This window comes from Onychostoma macrolepis, chromosome 22 (genome assembly GCF_012432095.1).
Source record: "Onychostoma macrolepis isolate SWU-2019 chromosome 22, ASM1243209v1, whole genome shotgun sequence".
Taxonomy (NCBI): domain Eukaryota; kingdom Metazoa; phylum Chordata; class Actinopteri; order Cypriniformes; family Cyprinidae; genus Onychostoma; species Onychostoma macrolepis.
In genome coordinates this window covers 8812064-8829854 of record NC_081176.1, presented here as the reverse complement: position 1 = coordinate 8829854, position 17791 = coordinate 8812064, and the positions used below count along the sequence as shown (strand labels likewise).

At 32.1% G+C, this 17791-nt stretch overlaps 1 protein-coding gene, 1 long non-coding RNA gene and 4 other non-coding genes across 6 annotated transcripts; 1 reads left to right on the top strand and 5 right to left on the bottom strand.

Moving 5' to 3' along the window:
* Positions 1 to 109: 109 nt before the first annotated feature.
* Positions 110 to 6628, bottom strand: aqp12 (aquaporin 12). The gene is made up of 3 exons (XM_058760503.1): positions 5963 to 6628; positions 876 to 992; positions 110 to 776 (listed from the first exon to the last, which is right to left on the bottom strand). The coding sequence occupies exons 1-3, from the start codon at positions 6546 to 6548 to the stop codon at positions 649 to 651; spliced, it is 831 nt and encodes a 276-aa protein (XP_058616486.1). The 5' UTR covers positions 6549 to 6628; the 3' UTR covers positions 110 to 648.
* Positions 6629 to 8132: 1504 nt separating this feature from the next.
* LOC131530751 (uncharacterized) lies at positions 8133 to 17323 on the bottom strand. The gene is made up of 4 exons (XR_009268475.1): positions 17109 to 17323; positions 11035 to 11072; positions 10478 to 10556; positions 8133 to 8551 (listed from the first exon to the last, which is right to left on the bottom strand). It is a non-coding gene; the product is annotated as an uncharacterized LOC131530751 (long non-coding RNA).
* On the top strand, positions 8423 to 8495 carry trnam-cau (transfer RNA methionine (anticodon CAU)). Its single transcript has one exon. It is a non-coding gene; the product is annotated as a tRNA-Met (tRNA).
* On the bottom strand, positions 9846 to 9919 carry trnai-aau (transfer RNA isoleucine (anticodon AAU)). Its single transcript has one exon. It is a non-coding gene; the product is annotated as a tRNA-Ile (tRNA).
* Positions 10255 to 10326, bottom strand: trnad-guc (transfer RNA aspartic acid (anticodon GUC)). The gene has a single exon. It is a non-coding gene; the product is annotated as a tRNA-Asp (tRNA).
* trnag-gcc (transfer RNA glycine (anticodon GCC)) lies at positions 10838 to 10908 on the bottom strand. The gene has a single exon. It is a non-coding gene; the product is annotated as a tRNA-Gly (tRNA).
* Positions 17324 to 17791: the final 468 nt, after the last annotated feature.

Sequence of the window (17791 nt, the reverse complement as noted above, 5' to 3'; positions counted from 1 at the left end):
TAGACAAGCACATCAAGAGTGCATGCATCATAGCATCATATTACCTTTTTTCTGCAAATATCATGTTAAAATGTTTCTATTTATCAGTACTTATCAAGAACAACAGATGTATAACAGAATATTTAATTGCATTGTGGCATACTTTGAATAGTTTATCAAAGTGCCATTTACAGACACAGCATCACAATTTTGTACTTTTGTATGATTATTCCTATTCCCCCTTATGAAATATATTTTTTTATATTTTTACTATATATTTAATAAAATGTTCTTTGGCTCCTACACTGAAAAAAAAAAATTCATTGAATTTACTAAAATTCAATACATTTATTTTAGCTACATTTAAATAAACAAATTTAGTTGACTAACTTTCATTTTTTTAATTATTTTTTTTAAATGTAGCTAAAATAAATTGTTTGCTTTAAAAAAAAAATTGTATTTTTTTTTTTTTTTTCTTCAGTGTAGATGTTAGTATAAATTTCACAAAAGATGAGGGGTTTGCTCAAACTGGTTGCAGACCTCAAACCAGATGAACAGAAATGTAACCAGAGATGTTGTACCAGATTTAAAGTTCAACCATAATATGTTTTGAGACTATAAAATATGGTATATGAAGTGACCACATCAGTGCTGTGTTTTTATGTCTCCTCAGCTGCTCTTGTCTTCAGAGGTTTTCCCTTTGGGAACCCGGAAACGTCCCTTCTTGGAGTAAAGCAGATTCCTGCTGAACAGCAGTGGGATGTTTCCCAAATACAGGAAGAGCGCAAGAGTCATGCCTGGAAAAATACACAATTTACAACACCTCTCAGGAACACCAGCAACCATTTATTATTTTAATACTTTCCTTGGTATTAAAAATATGTATGAGGACTCACCAATCAGAGGCCCGAGCCAGTAGACGAGAGAATACACTAGGAAAGTGTGTCCTGGACAGGTGAATGTCATGGCATAAGCCAGGGATGGATTCACATATCCAGAAGTGTAGTTATTTCCTGGTGAGACAGAGACATTTGTGAGGATGAAGGAGTCAAAATACTTCACCACATTATTCCCAATGAACAGTCAAGAGGTTCTCTTGAGTAACTTGATTTTTATACATTTTAAGCCTCTGGTGCTCTTCGAAAAAAATTTTCTATTTTGAATTTTTAAAAATCACAGCTTCATCGGAATGGTACGAAACTTGGTGACTTTTCTGGCATTTGTAATGTGAACACACACAAAAAGGGCTTGATTCGAGCAGGCTAAGTGGACGTAAAAAAAAATAGTCACACTTGTGCTCTTCGGTCAAAAATGACCGATCATAGGAAATGAATGGGAATTTTTGTGTGTACAATCTACAAATCTGCCACAATGCAGAAAAACACACACACACCTTTGAACTAGTGTGACTGTAACACAGCAAATATATAAAATAAAAGCAATAATTCTACTACAAAGCAGTAAAAAAATGGACAGCAAGAAAGGGTTTACACTCTGAAACATCAAGAGTGCAAAACAGACACATCCACTCACACACACTCTCACACACACACACAAATATATACATTCAAATTAATTGGAATAGCCATAACAACTCAGAAAACTGAAATAAGAGGTTGAAATCAGATCAGACCCAGAAGGATTAAGCTCTGATAAAACATTCCTGTTCATTTTTGTTTATAGAATATTAGTATTTATAGAATTTTAATATTTTGTTTAACAAAATGCTTTCTCTGTGTTCAGGTTTGACTGTAGTAATAATAATTCAAAAACTGACGCTTTAAATCAACATTTCAAACCAAAACAAATCTAAACCTTTACAAAAAGTCGTCTTTGAAAATGTCTAAATATATATCCAAACCCACAACTTCATAAAAATAAGTATTTATGTCTAAAAACAATTAGATAATTTATAGGCCTTTTATATAGAGCTATGTAGGAATCTATGGACTAAATCATGGAATTGCAGATGTTTTTCTTATTTTACTGCCACTAATCTGGCTTCAAAAATTGTATTTTAAAGGCATTGGCTCTATTTTAACATGAAATATTGCCATAATTGAAAATATTTGAAAAAAATATATATATTTTTTGTATTATTTTCAATGGGAAAATTTGATAATAATTATTGCATAAATATTAATTAATACCATGAAATTCTCTGAAAAAAAAAAATATATATATATATATATATACACATATTATTAAACAAAAATGGGGGGAGGGTGAAATTTCCTAGTCCTACTTTAAAATAGGCATTTGAAATCCATCTTTAATATTTGTAATAAACCATTTTTAATTTAATATAATATTTTAACGCACCATTCTTATGTATTATATGTATTTGAAATCTACATTTTTAATTTAGTAATTGCATTATTATTATTTAATATATGCATTTGAGATCTACAATCCTTATTTAATTCATACATTTTTAATGCTAAATTCTTATTTAATATATGCATTTGAAATCTACAATTGCATTTCAACGTGCAATTCTTATTTGTTATATGCATTTTAAATCTAGTCTTTATTTGAAATATGCATTTTAAATTTACAATTTTTATTTTAATATTAAATAACTGCATTTTAAATTATTTAATTATTGTATGTCTTCTAATGTATTTTAAATCCACAATCGTAAATTAATATATGCATTTTTAACCTATATTTTTTTATTTAATATGTGCACTTTATTTATTTATTACATTTATTTATAAATCTGCAATTTTTAATGTATACATTTTAAATCTACAATGTTATTTTCAGGGATACAAACACATCATGGGTGAAAAAGGTGACAAAGACACGCAATCCTCCCCCCCTCCCCTCAAAAAACAAAAACAAAAAACCAAACATTTTCTTTAAATACTTGTACATTATTTTAAAGCCTTTATTATTTTTTAACTCTACAGTTGTGCTGTGAAATTCACTTTAAAGATTCACTTCTCATTCATGGAGATGACATGAAAAAATGTGTCAAAAATCCTGGAGGAAAACAAAGAATTTTAAGATGACAATTACATGAATTTACCATTATATCCAGTAGATGGCAGCAGCGGATCACTCATTAGCTCAGTTGCCATTTCCACTCCCTAGTTTTTGACTTCTTGCTTTTGGAATAATTATAAATTGACTATTATAACAAATTTTAGTACTGTACTTAAAGGGATAGTTCACCCAAAAATGAAAATTCTGTCATCGTTTACTCACCCTCAAGTAGTTCCAAACCTGTATGAATGTATTTGTTCTGCTGAACACAAAGGAAGATATTCTGAAGAATGTGGGAAACAGAGCAGTTCTGGGGCACCATTGACTTCCATAGTATTTTTTTTCCTACTATGGAAGTCAATGGTGCCCCAAAACAGCCTGGTTACAAACTTTCTTCAAAATATCTTCATTTGTGTTCGGCAGAACAAAGAAACTCATACAGGTTTGGAACTACTTGAGTAAATGATGACAGAATTTTCATTTTTGGGTGAACTATCCCTTTAAGTAGTATAGCAAGTACAATTTAATTATAATGCATTAAATATTTTTAGATTTAATTTAAAATCTTAATTTAAACATTGCCTTAAAAAGGACACATCAAAAAGAGTGTTTTAAAGTGCCTCTATTATGGATTTTTGAAAATGACCTTTCATGCAGTGTGTAACACTGTAACACAGTGTGTAGTTATGTTACTCTGCATCACTTAATGCACAGGTCTATTTTTGATATCGGTTTGTCAGATAGTTCGTTCTGTCCGTTCCTATAGTTATCACTGTCAATCTTAGTGCAATAATTTAGTAGATTCACACGCATAATTATTTACACTCTCGTTTAGTATTGTCAAAAGACCCGGTACTTCGGTACCAAGTCGGTACTAAAAAAATGTAAACGTCACAGTACCAGGTTTTTTTAAGTACCGGTGGTACCGAGTACCCGGTCAACCCGGTTCTTGATGCGTACGGCCCTATGATTTCCGCGATGCAGAAATGCGGATGGAATCTCGGAATCCAGTTATAAAAACGGAATTTACAGTTTATCACGGAATGTCACGGAATTTGTCAAAGTTTGGATGAATTAATCAAAAGTAGGTCATTACACTTAAATCAAATCGCGACATGGACTAGTATCTGTAAATATTAAGTTAATTAATTAATTTTTTTTCTTTTCTTTTTTTACTACATACACTGAAGCGCGTGTGACGCCCGCGGTGATTTCAGCATCTGTCGTCTCAATGAGGACATAAATACATAAACAACATCTACAGAACTACTCTGAGAGTCCCTTCACGAGCATTTTACCATTTCATTTGAGTAAAACCAGCGTCATATCAGCGAGAGTGTAAATAATCATAAATTTAAAGGTATTCACGGCAACCTGTCAAAATAAAAGTTTATCTTGAAGACATTGTGCCAGAAATATATTACTATTATTTAGTAGAATATATGTGATACTATTACTACTGTTGAACAAAAATAATAAATATTTATTTTTAAAGAAATAATCACACAATATTTATATTTAAATTTTAATAGTAAATCCCTTTTATTTATCAAAATAATAAAATGTGTTTAAATTTCATTATTTAAAAGACAAATTAAATTTGGGTGAAACTTGTTTACTGTTTTTGATACTTTTATTACTTGTGGAAAAACACAATTTAAATAAGTATAAAGAATGGCATTGATTTTTGTACATTTTTATTTTTGTTTGACTTTATTATTAAAAATAGTGTGTTTTTTAATTAGCATGTGGTACCGAAATTGGTACCGAGAACCGTGGATTTTCAGTGGTATCGGTACCAAATACTGAAATTTTGGTACCGTAACAACACTACTCATGTTTGTCACTCCTGAAACTGTATATGTGCATGTTCAGAGCAAAGGGCTCCTCTTATAGCGCAACTGATTGAGCTTTATCACACAAAAAGTCAATGATGTAATCAGTGACTAACTACACAATCAATCTCTTATGTACACTGTGTGTATGCTTTTCTCTCTCTCCCGTTCTAATAAGTAGATCTGCGAGCGTGTAGAACTCTACTTGTGAAAACAAAAATGAGCTCAGAGCGGATTCTGACTAACCTACAGAAAACACCACTGACTGGCCATTGCTTTCAACAGAGATGCCTGTGATTGGCTACAATACTCAACATTGCAAAAGCACATTGTAAATAAACGTGTGGTTCTGTAATTCGAAACCAAAGCATGCACACAAAAACACACAGGAGCGTTTAAAAGCGGTTGACTATAAGCGGGTATAGAATTAAATTGGTACTAATGGTACTGTAAAAAAAAAAAAAAAAGTGTCCAATCTTTATTTAATATATGAATTGTTAATGCACAATCCTAATTTAATGCATGCATTTCAAATCCAATCATTATTTAATATATGCATTTTAAATGCAAAATCCTTAATGTATGCATTTAATATGAATTTTAAATCTACATGTTTTTCTTTAATACATGCATTTTAAATATCTAATATTTACTTATTATTTCTGTTATATATCTACAATTTTTAATTCAACATGTATTTTAAATGCACAATCCTAATTTAATGTTCTAAATCGACAGTCTATAATATTTGAAATCTATGATTTTTTTAATTAATATATGCATTTTAAATGCACAATCTTTCTTTTTACATACATTTTTACCAATAATTTTTAATTTAATATATGCATTTTAAATTTACAATCTTTACTTAAAATATGAATTTAATTTTAAATCTACAAAATTTATTTAATCTATGCAATTAACTAGAACTAGATTTATTATTTAATGTTTGCATTTTAAATGTAAAATGTTATTTAATTTATGCATTTTTAAACGAAAATCCTTATTTAATATACCTCTTCAGTTTTTTTTTTATATTTGCATTTTAAATATATAATGGTTATTTAATATATGCGTTTGAAATCTAGTGTTTAATTTAATGCATGCATTTTAAATCCACAATCATTATGTAACATATGCATTTTAAAAGTAATCACCTGCATAAGCGATGAACGTCAGCAACACTGTGAATATGGGAATCTGCAGCAGCTGCGACCTGTTCTTCAGGACGAGGTAAATCAGGTGAAAGGTGAGCGCTCCGAGGGCTTCGGCGAAGACTCCCTGCAGCGGCGAGACCTGCAGCGACGTGCTGCACTCGGACATCATCAGGTTCTTGATCATGTGCATGTCGGTCAGCTCCATCTGCCAGTACTTACCGGCGACCAGGAGTGCCACGTACGCACCGAGTAACTGCGCCGCCACGCTGAGGACGAGCGACACGGCGCCCACATCCTTCTGCAGGAGCCCCATCAGCGTCACCGACGGGTTCCCGCTCACGCCCTGCATGACGACGCCATGGACAGCGAGGGATATGAAGAGCATAGTGACAGCGACGTCAGGCCCAAGAGCGCCGGCCCACTGGCCGACCTCCGCGATGGTGTCCACCTCCAGTCTGCAGGCGGCGAGCGCAAAAGCCGCGATAAACTCCGTCAGGAATGCCCAGCGCGCGAACAGCACCCGCCCGACTGCGCTCACGCCGACTATTGCTAAAAAGTAGCCCAGCGAAGCATTAAGGCCTGACATGCTGGTGTTCAGACGGCTGTGCTGGACAGAAAGAAAGATCTGAGCTCAGCAGCACTGTATTTGCTCACAGCATGTGATAACGTGGCACACGGACACGCCGTGCTCTTATCAAAGGGGTTTTTAGACACACTTTAGGCCAAAAAACCACTCTGACCTATTCAAGGCCACCTTTGGAAAAGTGGTTGTTTGCAAGGCTGACTCTCATTATTTAAACTAGGCTATTGTTGCTCAATCATCTTAGTACAAATATATTCAGTATATGCATTTTAAATGCACAATCCTTAGTTAATATGTATTTTTAATCTGCATTTTATTCATTATATGCACTTTAAATCTACAATTTTTAATATATGCATTTAAAATGTAATTTTTTTAATTTAATAAATGCATTTGAAACCTACAATCCTTATTTAATATATGCGTTTAAAATGCAAAATCCTTATTCAATATATGTATTTTAAATCTAAACATTTTATTCATTATTTGCATTTTAAATCTACATTTTTTAATTGAATATATGTATTTTTCATTTATTTTTTATTATATACATGTTAAATCTACAGTTTTTAATATATGCATTTGAAATCTATAATTTTTCATTTTATATATGTATTTTAAAACTACATTTTTAATATATGCATTTTAAATCTACAATTTTCATTTAATACAGGCATTTAAAATTTACACATTTTAATTTAATTTATGCATTTAAAATGCACAATCCTTGTTCAATGTTAACACATTTTAAATCTACATTTTTAATATTTGCATTTTAAATGTACAATTATTATTTAATATATGCATTTTAAAACTACATTTTGTAATATATGCATTTGAAATCTACAATTTTCATTTAATACAGGCATTTAAAATTTACACATTTTAATTTAATTTATGCATTTAAAATGCACAATCCTTGTTCAATGTTAACACATTTTAAATCTACATTTTTAATATTTGCATTTTAAATGTACAATTATTATTTAATATATGCATTTTATATATAATATAATATAACATTAAATAATTATATTATATATAATATTACATGTAATAATTATATTAAACTATATTTAATATATGTAATTGAAATCTACAATCCTTATTCAATGAGTATTAAATCTCTTATTTTATTATATGCATTTGAAATCTACAGTTATTTAATATATGTACAATATATGTATACATAATATATGTATATTTCAAATGTGCAATTTTTAATGCATATTTTAATTCTAGAATTATTATTTAATTTATGCATTTAAATGCAAAACCCTATTGTATATATGTATTTTAAATCTTCACTTTTTATTGACAATCATTATTAACAATGTATTTTAAATCCACACTCTTTATTTATTATATGCATTTAAATCTACAATTTGCAATATATGCATTTTAAACAAGTAATCCTTATTTAATATATGCATTTGAAATGTACAGTTTATAATATATTCATTTAAAATCTACAATCTTTAATAAATGCCTTTTAAATTAACAATTTTTAATATGCGCATTTAATTTAATTCTACAATTGTTATTTACTACATACATTTTAAATGCAAAATTATTAATATACGCATTTGAAATATAACGTTTTTAAAGTAATTTATGCATTTTAGGTCTACAATCTTTAAAGTGGCTGTGCGCTTTGGCTCCCTCTAGTGGGCCAGGTTGAATCTCATTGTTTAAACTGATCTATTGTTCCTCGGTCATTTTTGTACAAACTGTCTTTTGGGATTGTAGCAGATGTGAACACAAACATATCAAGTACAGAATAGATATTCACAATCAAGTACAGAACTGAAGTGCACACCAGTTTGCTGAGACTTACCTGCTGGAACATGAGAAGGTTTAGCAGACTCCCTCTTCAGGCCTCGTTGGCGCAGTAGGCAGCGCGTCAGTCTCATAATCTGAAGGTCGTGAGTTCGAGCCTCACACGGGGCAGAAGTTTTGGTTTTGCTGGAGATTTCAATACCATTGATGTAGCTTGATGGTTTAATCTGCGGAAAGATACTTTAGTGATAGTCACACTTTTACTCTTTAGCAGTAAGCAGTTAGCATTGTTTTATATCAGGTCTATTAGAAATGCTGCCATCTGGTGGGCGTTTTGCCAATCTCTTCATCATTAACTGCAAGTATTAAAAATATTTTGTTACTTAAAATAAGTGTTAACTGAAATTAAATTATATCATACTTAGCTAGTTAGCATACATAAATGCTGCTAACTAGCTAAAATAAAATATTCGTTCAAGTACTAAATTAAAACTAAAAAAAATTCATAACTTTACATATTTTAAAAGAGCAAAAACCAATAAAATTGACGAAAAACATGTGAAATTAAAAAGAAAATGGAACATACAAATAAAATAATTAAAAACATTAATTAAAACTATAACATTGAGTAGACAGAAAAAACTACAAAAATGACAAAAAAAACTCAAAATGTGAAATCTTTCAAATTAAAACATAGAAGCTAAGCTTTAATTCAAAATAGTAAGCAAAACTATAATAGTAAGAAGACAAAAACAAAAAGTAATAAAATTAAAATTATATAACTCAATAAACTTTTATCTCAAATTAAAAGTCTAAAATTTTAATCTAATTTAAAATATATAAATGATCAAATTAATGACTTTTTTAGTGAAATATTTAATATTTTCAATATATTTAATTTATTTAAAATATTAAAATAAAATTTCACCCAAAAAATTTATTTTTTTCAAATGATCTTTAGTTATAAAATTACACCAGTTAGGGGTTGAATTATTATAATAATGACTGAAAAGTCAGTTACACTTTACAATATTTTCTCATTTGTAAACATTAGCTAACGACATGAGTACACTAATGTTAACTAACAATAAACAGCACTTCTACATCAATTATTAATCTTGTTCGTTTCAAGATTTACTAATATATTTTCATAAGTTCTATTTCAGCATTAGCAAATGTACTATGAACAAACATAAAATAATTGTTTTTGTTTTTTTAAGATTAACAAAGACTCCATTAACTAATGCAACGACAACAGAGATATTTTTATCAACATAAGACGTTTTTGAATTCTGTAAAAAATATATATATATATTGCTCATTATTCATGTTATGTACGTTAACAAATACATTATGTAATGTTAACAATCAAGACCTTGTAAAGTGTTACAGAATTTTAACTAAACTATGCCTTTAATCAGCAAAATCACACATGAGCTGTTGAATTCTTTCTCTTATTATTATTATGAAGCAGATTTTAAAAGTTAAAATATAAATCAAACCGCTGCAGAAGCAAAACTTTGGCCAGTACGGGGATCGAACCCGCGACCTTGGCGTTATTAGCACCACGCTCTAACCAACTGAGCTAACCGGCCCTGGTGCCCAGCCTCAAAAATCAGCTCTTAAAAACAACACAGTAGAGCTGTTTTAACTACTAACTTACAAGCTGCTTTGAAAACATTTGTAGATATTTCACTTCAAAGTCAGTGGGAAATAAAAAAAAAACGCAAAACATGCAAAATCCTACCAAAACAAGTCGAGTTTAGAAGAGTAGCGTCTTTTCGTAAGTAAAACGATCTACTAATCAGATGTTTTCTATTATTTTAAAATAAAACAATTATGTTATTCACAGGTAATCTTTAGATATAAAAGTGGGAATCTATAAATTAGTTTTCTTGTGAACATACATAGAGAGGAAAAAAAAGCAATTCTCCCCGTCGGGGAATCGAACCCCGGTCTCCCGCGTGACAGGCGGGGATACTTACCACTATACTAACGAGGAGTGAGGGCAAAAATATTGTCGCCCCCATTTGCTGCTACGCTTGACTTACTGCATTCAGATTGAGACTATCTTTTGATATTAAAAGCAAGAGGAAAAACAGGTTTTGTAGCGTTGCAGTAACAACAAAACTCTGTTTTAACTCCAATGTTACCTTCATGTTGTATTGCGGCGCTTATATTACAGTCTCCTGATGAATCTCTTACGTCAACGCTATCATTGGTAAGCAGGGTCTGAAATGAACACCCAACAAACAGAGAAATTAGCACAATATTGAACTAAAATGTGCAATTTGATCAAATATTTGTTGTTGGACCCCGAGAACTGTATGCAAGAGCTGTAAATGTAATGGGACGTTAATAAAAAGTCTCTTACAGTGACGTGTTTTGTGAATGAATGAACGAACAAGCAGATGATTCTATCTTAAACAGTTAAGTTTGCACCCTGTTTGTATGTCACTTTATAATAAAAGCATTGGTGCTCAAGTGCGTAAAATATGTTCAAAAGAAACTGCTGCATTGGCCGGGAATCGAACCCGGGCCTCCCGCGTGGCAGGCGAGAATTCTACCACTGAACCACCAATGCTTGCATGATAGTATATTTTGCTCAGGACATTTTGTGATGTAACAGCCAGCGGTACGGTATTCCATGCATTGAAATTTAACTAAATTGTTGACATTTTAAATAGCGGACTAAGCCTAAAATACTCACTTTTAACAGACCCTCAACGTCCCAATGGGCCGCTTCCCCTTTGCAAAGAGAAAAAAAAAATATATATATGAACAAACAGGTGAACAACAAACATACAAAGACAACTGGTACAGCATAAAATGTCTACTGACTTAAATTTAAAAGATGTCTACTGACTTAAACACTGGAGTCCCAGAACTACAAACATTTATTAAAACTGAAAAAGTGAAGTTATCTTCGGAGAAACGTTTTTGGGCTGAGGGTTTGGTATTTAATCAACCACTAGGTGGCGCTCCATATCAAACATTTAACATTATATGCCACACTTCTAATGCTTATCATACTAGTAAATATATTAAAAGTATTTTTCACTTTGATTTTGCATAATTTAATCTTTTCAAAAATGCTTATTAGTTTTTTTTTTGTTTTTTTTTACTTAATATGAATCAAGGCTCGAAATTGCGACCAAAATGCTCCCATAATTTAATCTGTGCAACCTCAAAATATATTTGGGAGCATTTGTGCGAGTGCATATAATTGTTGTAGTGCCTGTTTTCATTTCTCTAAAAACGTTCACAGTTATGTGCCTTCTGTCAAACGTTACATAACTTCATCTTTACGTTCTTAAATTTAATGCAGATTTTAGACTGGTTAATATTAGCTGTCAATCACTCAGTCACTGCTTTCCGCTGTCAGGTGACCGGGAGCTAACTACCGCAGGAAATGCAAAGGGCTGAAGAAGAGAGAAAATGAAAGGAAACACTGAGATTTCTTTTGTAAACTACCTAAAGTTACAAATAATGGTGCTGGTGATAGCGATCATGTGGTGAATGTTGAGCCACCAGCCGATAAGAAGGCGTACAGCTTTCAGAGAGAATGGTTGAAAGACTTCGAGTGGCTCCGCTATGAAAATGCACTGTGCTCTATGCACTGCATTCACTTTAAAGCCTGTGGGACGGAGTTTGCAGGTAACACTAACAGCATTCGCCACCGAATACAGTGCGTTTTCACTGCATGATTCAGTCTATTAAAATGCATTAACAAAATTCAGGATATGAGGGCTTTATATCATTTCATATAGTTAATATCACACAAACAGTGCTGTCTTTTCCTCCAAAAATCAGCATGATTACAAATGTGATATTGATTTTAGGGATGCACCGAAATGAAAATTCTTGGCCGAAGCCGAACAAAATGAAACACTGGGCCGAATGCCGAATACCGAACACGGTTTTTCGAATTTTTTTTCCCACATGTGGGTCTATTTTTCCTTTTTTTTTCACCACTACATAACTTAAATAGCCAAAATGTGCGTTTTACTGTTTTGTCCTGCTTTTCAAATAAAATAAAAAAATAAATTACAAAACAACGATTTAAAAATATTTACTTAACTCTGAACATTTTTTAACATTCTAGCAGACATTATACCAACAAAGCACAATTTAACTTAAAATTAATAAGTTACTAAAATAATATTTTTTGTGGCCATTTTTGAGACTCCCTTCTTGAATCAGGCATGTATTTTTTACTGTAGAAATAAATGCAGCCTTGCTGAGCAGAAGATATTTATTTTAAAACATATTACAGATCCCAATTTGAACACTGTTGTGAATGTTATAATAAATGTATAGAGCTGTTGTAGGGAAATTATTATTATTGTCTTATTTTTTTTATTTTACAGAACAACAGTAAAATTACAATACTAACTTTTATGAATGTTAATGGAGTTGTTGCTTTTATTTCGGCAGAAACCCGCAGGAAGATCTTAGTGCTTCTTTTTGTTGACAACAGCATGCAGATATTTAAATGATACTCATTACGAATTTGGGAAGATGTTTGTAGCACTTATCACATTGTCACATGTCTTTAAAAAAATTTTTTTTTTAAATTACTGAGCAAATGACGAGTAACAGTGTTTTAGCGCAGATGTTCCTCGCGCTTTGGACTTTGAACCCTGGCGCCGCGAGCTCGTGCAGTGCTGTTTGAATCCGTGCGTGTATTAGAAAACATAACATTCTGCAGTTTATTTACTAATCATTTGAGGCCATTTCGCGATTTCAATCATCATAGTAACCAGCATCAACCACCTCTTCCTCTTCTCATCGGAGACATGAGATGCAGCGCTAAGCATCTAACTGTCAGTGCTTCGTGCTTGGAATGATTTTTGCGTCTTTCTCTGACAGTTTTAAATACTTTCACACTGCAGACGTGTTTGCTGCATTAGTGCGCGCCTCTATTTGATCGCGTCATGTTATTGTTCGGTACAATTTATTCGGTCTTTTTTCGCTTATTCAGCCGAACACCGAAAGAGATTTTTTTTGCTATTTTCGGCCGAACAATTTCGGTTGCCGAACATTTGGTGCATCCCTAATTGATTTTATGCAACAGTTCAATAAACAAGAAGCTAATATTAAGAGACATACGTTTTAGACACCATATTTCCTGTTTTAGCTCCATTACCACAACAAAAATAATTCCAAACAAAGCCACACACTTTCGTGTCTCTGAGCAACATGATGGTGTTTCGTTTCGTTCCTGAATGAATCAACCGTTTAAATGATTCGGTTCAATCGCAGTGACTCACTTATTAACAGTGACTTGATGCCACCTGCTGGAGATTGTAATTTCACATTTAAAGTATCTTTTAGTATCTAATTTTTTAAAATAATTTCAAATATCAGTATTCAACGTTTTATGTTTACAGTATTAAAACATTATATATATATATGTGTAACTGCAGGTTAAATGCATTCATGTCCTGCATTAAGCAGAGTGTAAGTGCATCTAAATGCCACTTCAGAAATTCAAAATTCAAAGATGAATTTTGTTGATACTGATTTAATTTGCTTGATAACAGCCCAAATGTCTTATTATCCTAATTGACTGATTAAATGTAAGAATTTGACTCAAATGATGATGCACACTTTTAGAAAAAATGGCTTAATTGTGAAAATGACCATAAAAGATTAATTTCGATCACTGCTGTGAACTGACCACCACACAGAATATGAAGAATATCAAAATCAGCTGTCCACGGTAGTCCTCAAGACTACCAGCACAATAACACAAGCAAAATATCGTCTAATTCTCGTTATCGATAAAATCCCAGAAAATATCGAGATATAATTTTTTGTCAGTATTGCACACCCCTAGCTGCCAGCCGTTCTGCACAACTGGCAGAGCTGAATGTCAAATTTAACATGGCATACACCATCCTAACTCTCGCCAAAGAGGAGCTCTTTCTCTGTGTTTAACCAAACTCAGATTAACTTGTGGTTTACGAAAGAAATCTGTCAGTGTTTCTTTTCATTTTCTCTCTTTTTCAGCCCTTTGCATTCCCCGCGGTAGTTATAGCTCCCTGTCACCTGACAGCGGAAAACAGTGACTGAATGACTGACAGCTAATATATTAACCAATTTGCATTAAAGTTGTAAAGATGTAAGAATGTAAAGATAATATATAATTTGTAGTTGTGGTGCAACTAAATTTTTGCTGGTGCTCCTGACTTTTTAAAGCTGGGAGCACCAGTGCTACCAAGTAAAAAAGTTAATTTCGAGTCCTGTGAATGGTTTTCACAAACAGAACAAGGATTTGAGTTGACAGCTCAAGATCTAGAGTTGTTGACTGAGTTCAACTTCTATTTGCTATTAAACGTATGACAGTTAATAACCCCATAAAGCCTGCTGTGATTAAAAAATGAAGAGAAGCACACTAAAATACTGCATTTTCCCAAGAAAATACGTAAAACTTACGTTGAAAGATGTTTGGTCTTGTGCAGTGTTGCCAACTTAGCAATTTTGTTGCAAAATTTAGCAACTTTTTCTTCCAAAAGCACCTAGCAACAAATTTAGCAATTTTTTATATTTATTTGGCAACTTTTAGCAACTTTTGATAAGTGACTCAAACAATAAAAAGGCATGCATTTTCCATCTAAATTACAAAAAAAAGAACAAAACAAAGATGCCTAGCAGAACACACAACACGTGAATTAAGTTAGCTGCTATTTGCAATTGTTAAATTTAATAATCATAATAATAATTGAATAATGGAATCATTGTTCACATATGATACACCTTGTTAGTAGCTTGTACCTGCGATTGTTGATCAGTTAGCACACTAACGCCGGTTTCACACCGCAAGCGTGAGCTTCGCGGCAGCGTCACGTCAGCGTAACTACAGCGTCACTGCAGCTGCAGACTCACCAGAGTATTCACACTGGAAGCGTTTGTTCAGCGTCACAGCAGCGGCTCCAAAGCGACATATTTCTTTACAAAGACAACTATAAATTTGTTTTTAGAAGTTGGTCAGTTATAAACTTTTTTGTTTATGAAAGTTTTGAAGTCTTGGGGATTCGCTTGTAAATGGTAAACAACAAAAACAGCTCCTGTCATGATGTTTCAGTCATACTCAAATATAGAAAGTGCTGTTTATACTGTTTTTTTATTTTTATTAATTTTTTTAATATATACTTTTACCCATAATCTCCATTTATTATAGAAGCTGTGAATGAATAATGAATTTATGTAGGCCTACTGTATATACTCCATTGTAACATAAGATCTTGAGCAAGATGAATTGTTCGTTGTGAGTTTGATAATGCTTTAAGTTATAATTTGCTTATGGCAATTAAAAATGAAAAACAAGTTAAAATGGGTAAATATTCTATACATATTTTTAATTGTTCATTTTCTTTCCTGACATACTCCAATTCGTCTTAAAACACACTAGACATGCTTATTCTGTGCATTTTTAGCACGTTTTGTGTGAAATATTTATTTTGTCCATCAAAAGTGTGCTGTCACTTTAATTGAGCGTGAGCGGCGCAGCAAAAATAGACTCGGCGCCGAAACCATCGCTGCAGCGCCGCTCACGCGCCGCTCCTGCTTGACGCTCACGCGACGCTCCTGCTCCCGGTGTGAATACACTCATTTGTTAACATGGGCGCCGAAAAAAATACGCGCAGCTCACGCTTGCGGTGTGAAACGGGCGTAAGAAAAATATATAGAAAAATGGAAAAAGTATTATATAGTAATTTTCCAGGATATTATCCGTTGTAACCCTGTAACCTGAAAACACAATACGTAATTTAAAATGCAGGTAAAAAAAAAAAATGGGAAAAATCAATTCAGAAAAAAATCCTTCATATTAACACAGTAGATTGTGCCCTATTTTAGAGTGTAGCACACTAACTAACTACTAATACACTGCTTAAAACTATAACTGTTCAGAATGTGTAGTTTTACTAGTTTACTAGCTGATAAAAATGTAAAACTTAAACTGCAATCGTTCAAAAATGTATGTTTATTAATTCATTGAATTATTGAACAATTAAAATGTTGTATTTCAAATAGTTATATTTTAATATTATATTAGCATTTGTATTATTTTACGAACAAATCTAAATTAACATATATCAAATACTGTATATTTTTTGCTGAGATTTGAGGCAGTGACAATTTTGCATCGTGATTACGTAATGACATCACAACATCATTTAGCAACTTTTAGCAACAAATCGACCTTCCTTTATCAACTTTCCCTGAAAATTAGTTGGCAACACTGGTGTGCGGTCACTAGAGTGCGCTTCAAACCTAATGGTCTTGAAACTATACTTACACTTGTTAAAAACTAATCAGTTCACATAAACAAATGCAAAGAAAACTCCATTTTATTTTGAAAAGTGGACCTATTTGGAGAACTCACGTTACCTTAATCCTGAATTCGAGATCACTAAAGACAATCTTAATCAAGAAACGTTTAAACAAGTCGATATGAAATCTGATTTGGCGAGCACGGTCACAAGAAACATCTTGTTAAAATAACTTATCTTCTTCTTGTAATAAATAAGCCACGATTCTTTATTTAAATGATAAAGTACTAAATCGTTACACTTGTGTCAAAATGTAAAGACTAGTCACGTCGTTTGGCCTACGCACCATCATACAAGCCTAGAATTAATTAGCGTTATGTTTCTTATAAAATAAAGCTGAAAAGCTTACGGAAGCAAACCTTTGTTTACCAGAAACCCTTTTAACTTTAACTTAAAGCTTATTTAGTTAAGTTTTCGACCAAACGTAAAAACTTCAGATACTCACCAACAAGATGGAGCGGTTCGTAATCTTCAGATATCCTTCATATTCACCCAAACGCTGATTTCGACGCCAAATTACTTAAATCACGTTAGAACTTCGTTCAGGAGTGTATTCGAAATAAGAATGGCCCACTTTTTACAGAAATAATCGCTAATTATCATCTTCGCCATCCTGTGGTGATTCTCGCTGTCCTCGCGACCGTTGAGGTTTGAATTTTAGTGGCGGGAAAGAAAATTTAAATGAAAACCAAACAAAAAATAACCCAAATTTACTGTGTTGTATTTAATATTGTTTGTAATTTTTTGGCAAGTGTAAAACACAAAGTAAAGAAACTCCTTACGTCTAAACATGTGACATATTTCGACCCATTTAAACCAATAATAGAAATGATGGAATGGATTGTTAACATTAAAATGTATTAGGCAATTTTCAACTATGCAGTACTTTTTCATCCCCCTGTAGTATTTTAATAAATTCGGCAAAATTAGCTGAAAATTTAGTGTTTACTATTGTCCTTTTGCATTATTTTCCTATTTGATACTGTAAAGCTGCTTTGGCACAATCTGTATTGTTAAAAGCGCCATATAAATAAAGATGACTTGACAAAAAAAAAAAAAAAAAAAGTTTAACTGTGTAAATACACAAATCATATTTTTAACACAATTAAGTGAGTTTATGAGCTTGCA

Bases quoted from the DNA above. Each gene is read 5' to 3' on its own strand.
- aqp12 (XM_058760503.1), bottom strand. From the start codon at position 6,548: ATGTCAGGCCTTAATGCTTCGCTGGGCTACTTTTTAGCAATAGTCGGC. The intron at 993-5,962 runs GTGATTACTTTT...CTGTCTCACCAG, and splicing joins GACGTTCATCGCTTATGCAG to GAAATAACTACACTTCTGGA. The intron at 777-875 runs GTGAGTCCTCAT...GTATTTTTCCAG, and splicing joins CTGGCTCGGGCCTCTGATTG to GCATGACTCTTGCGCTCTTC.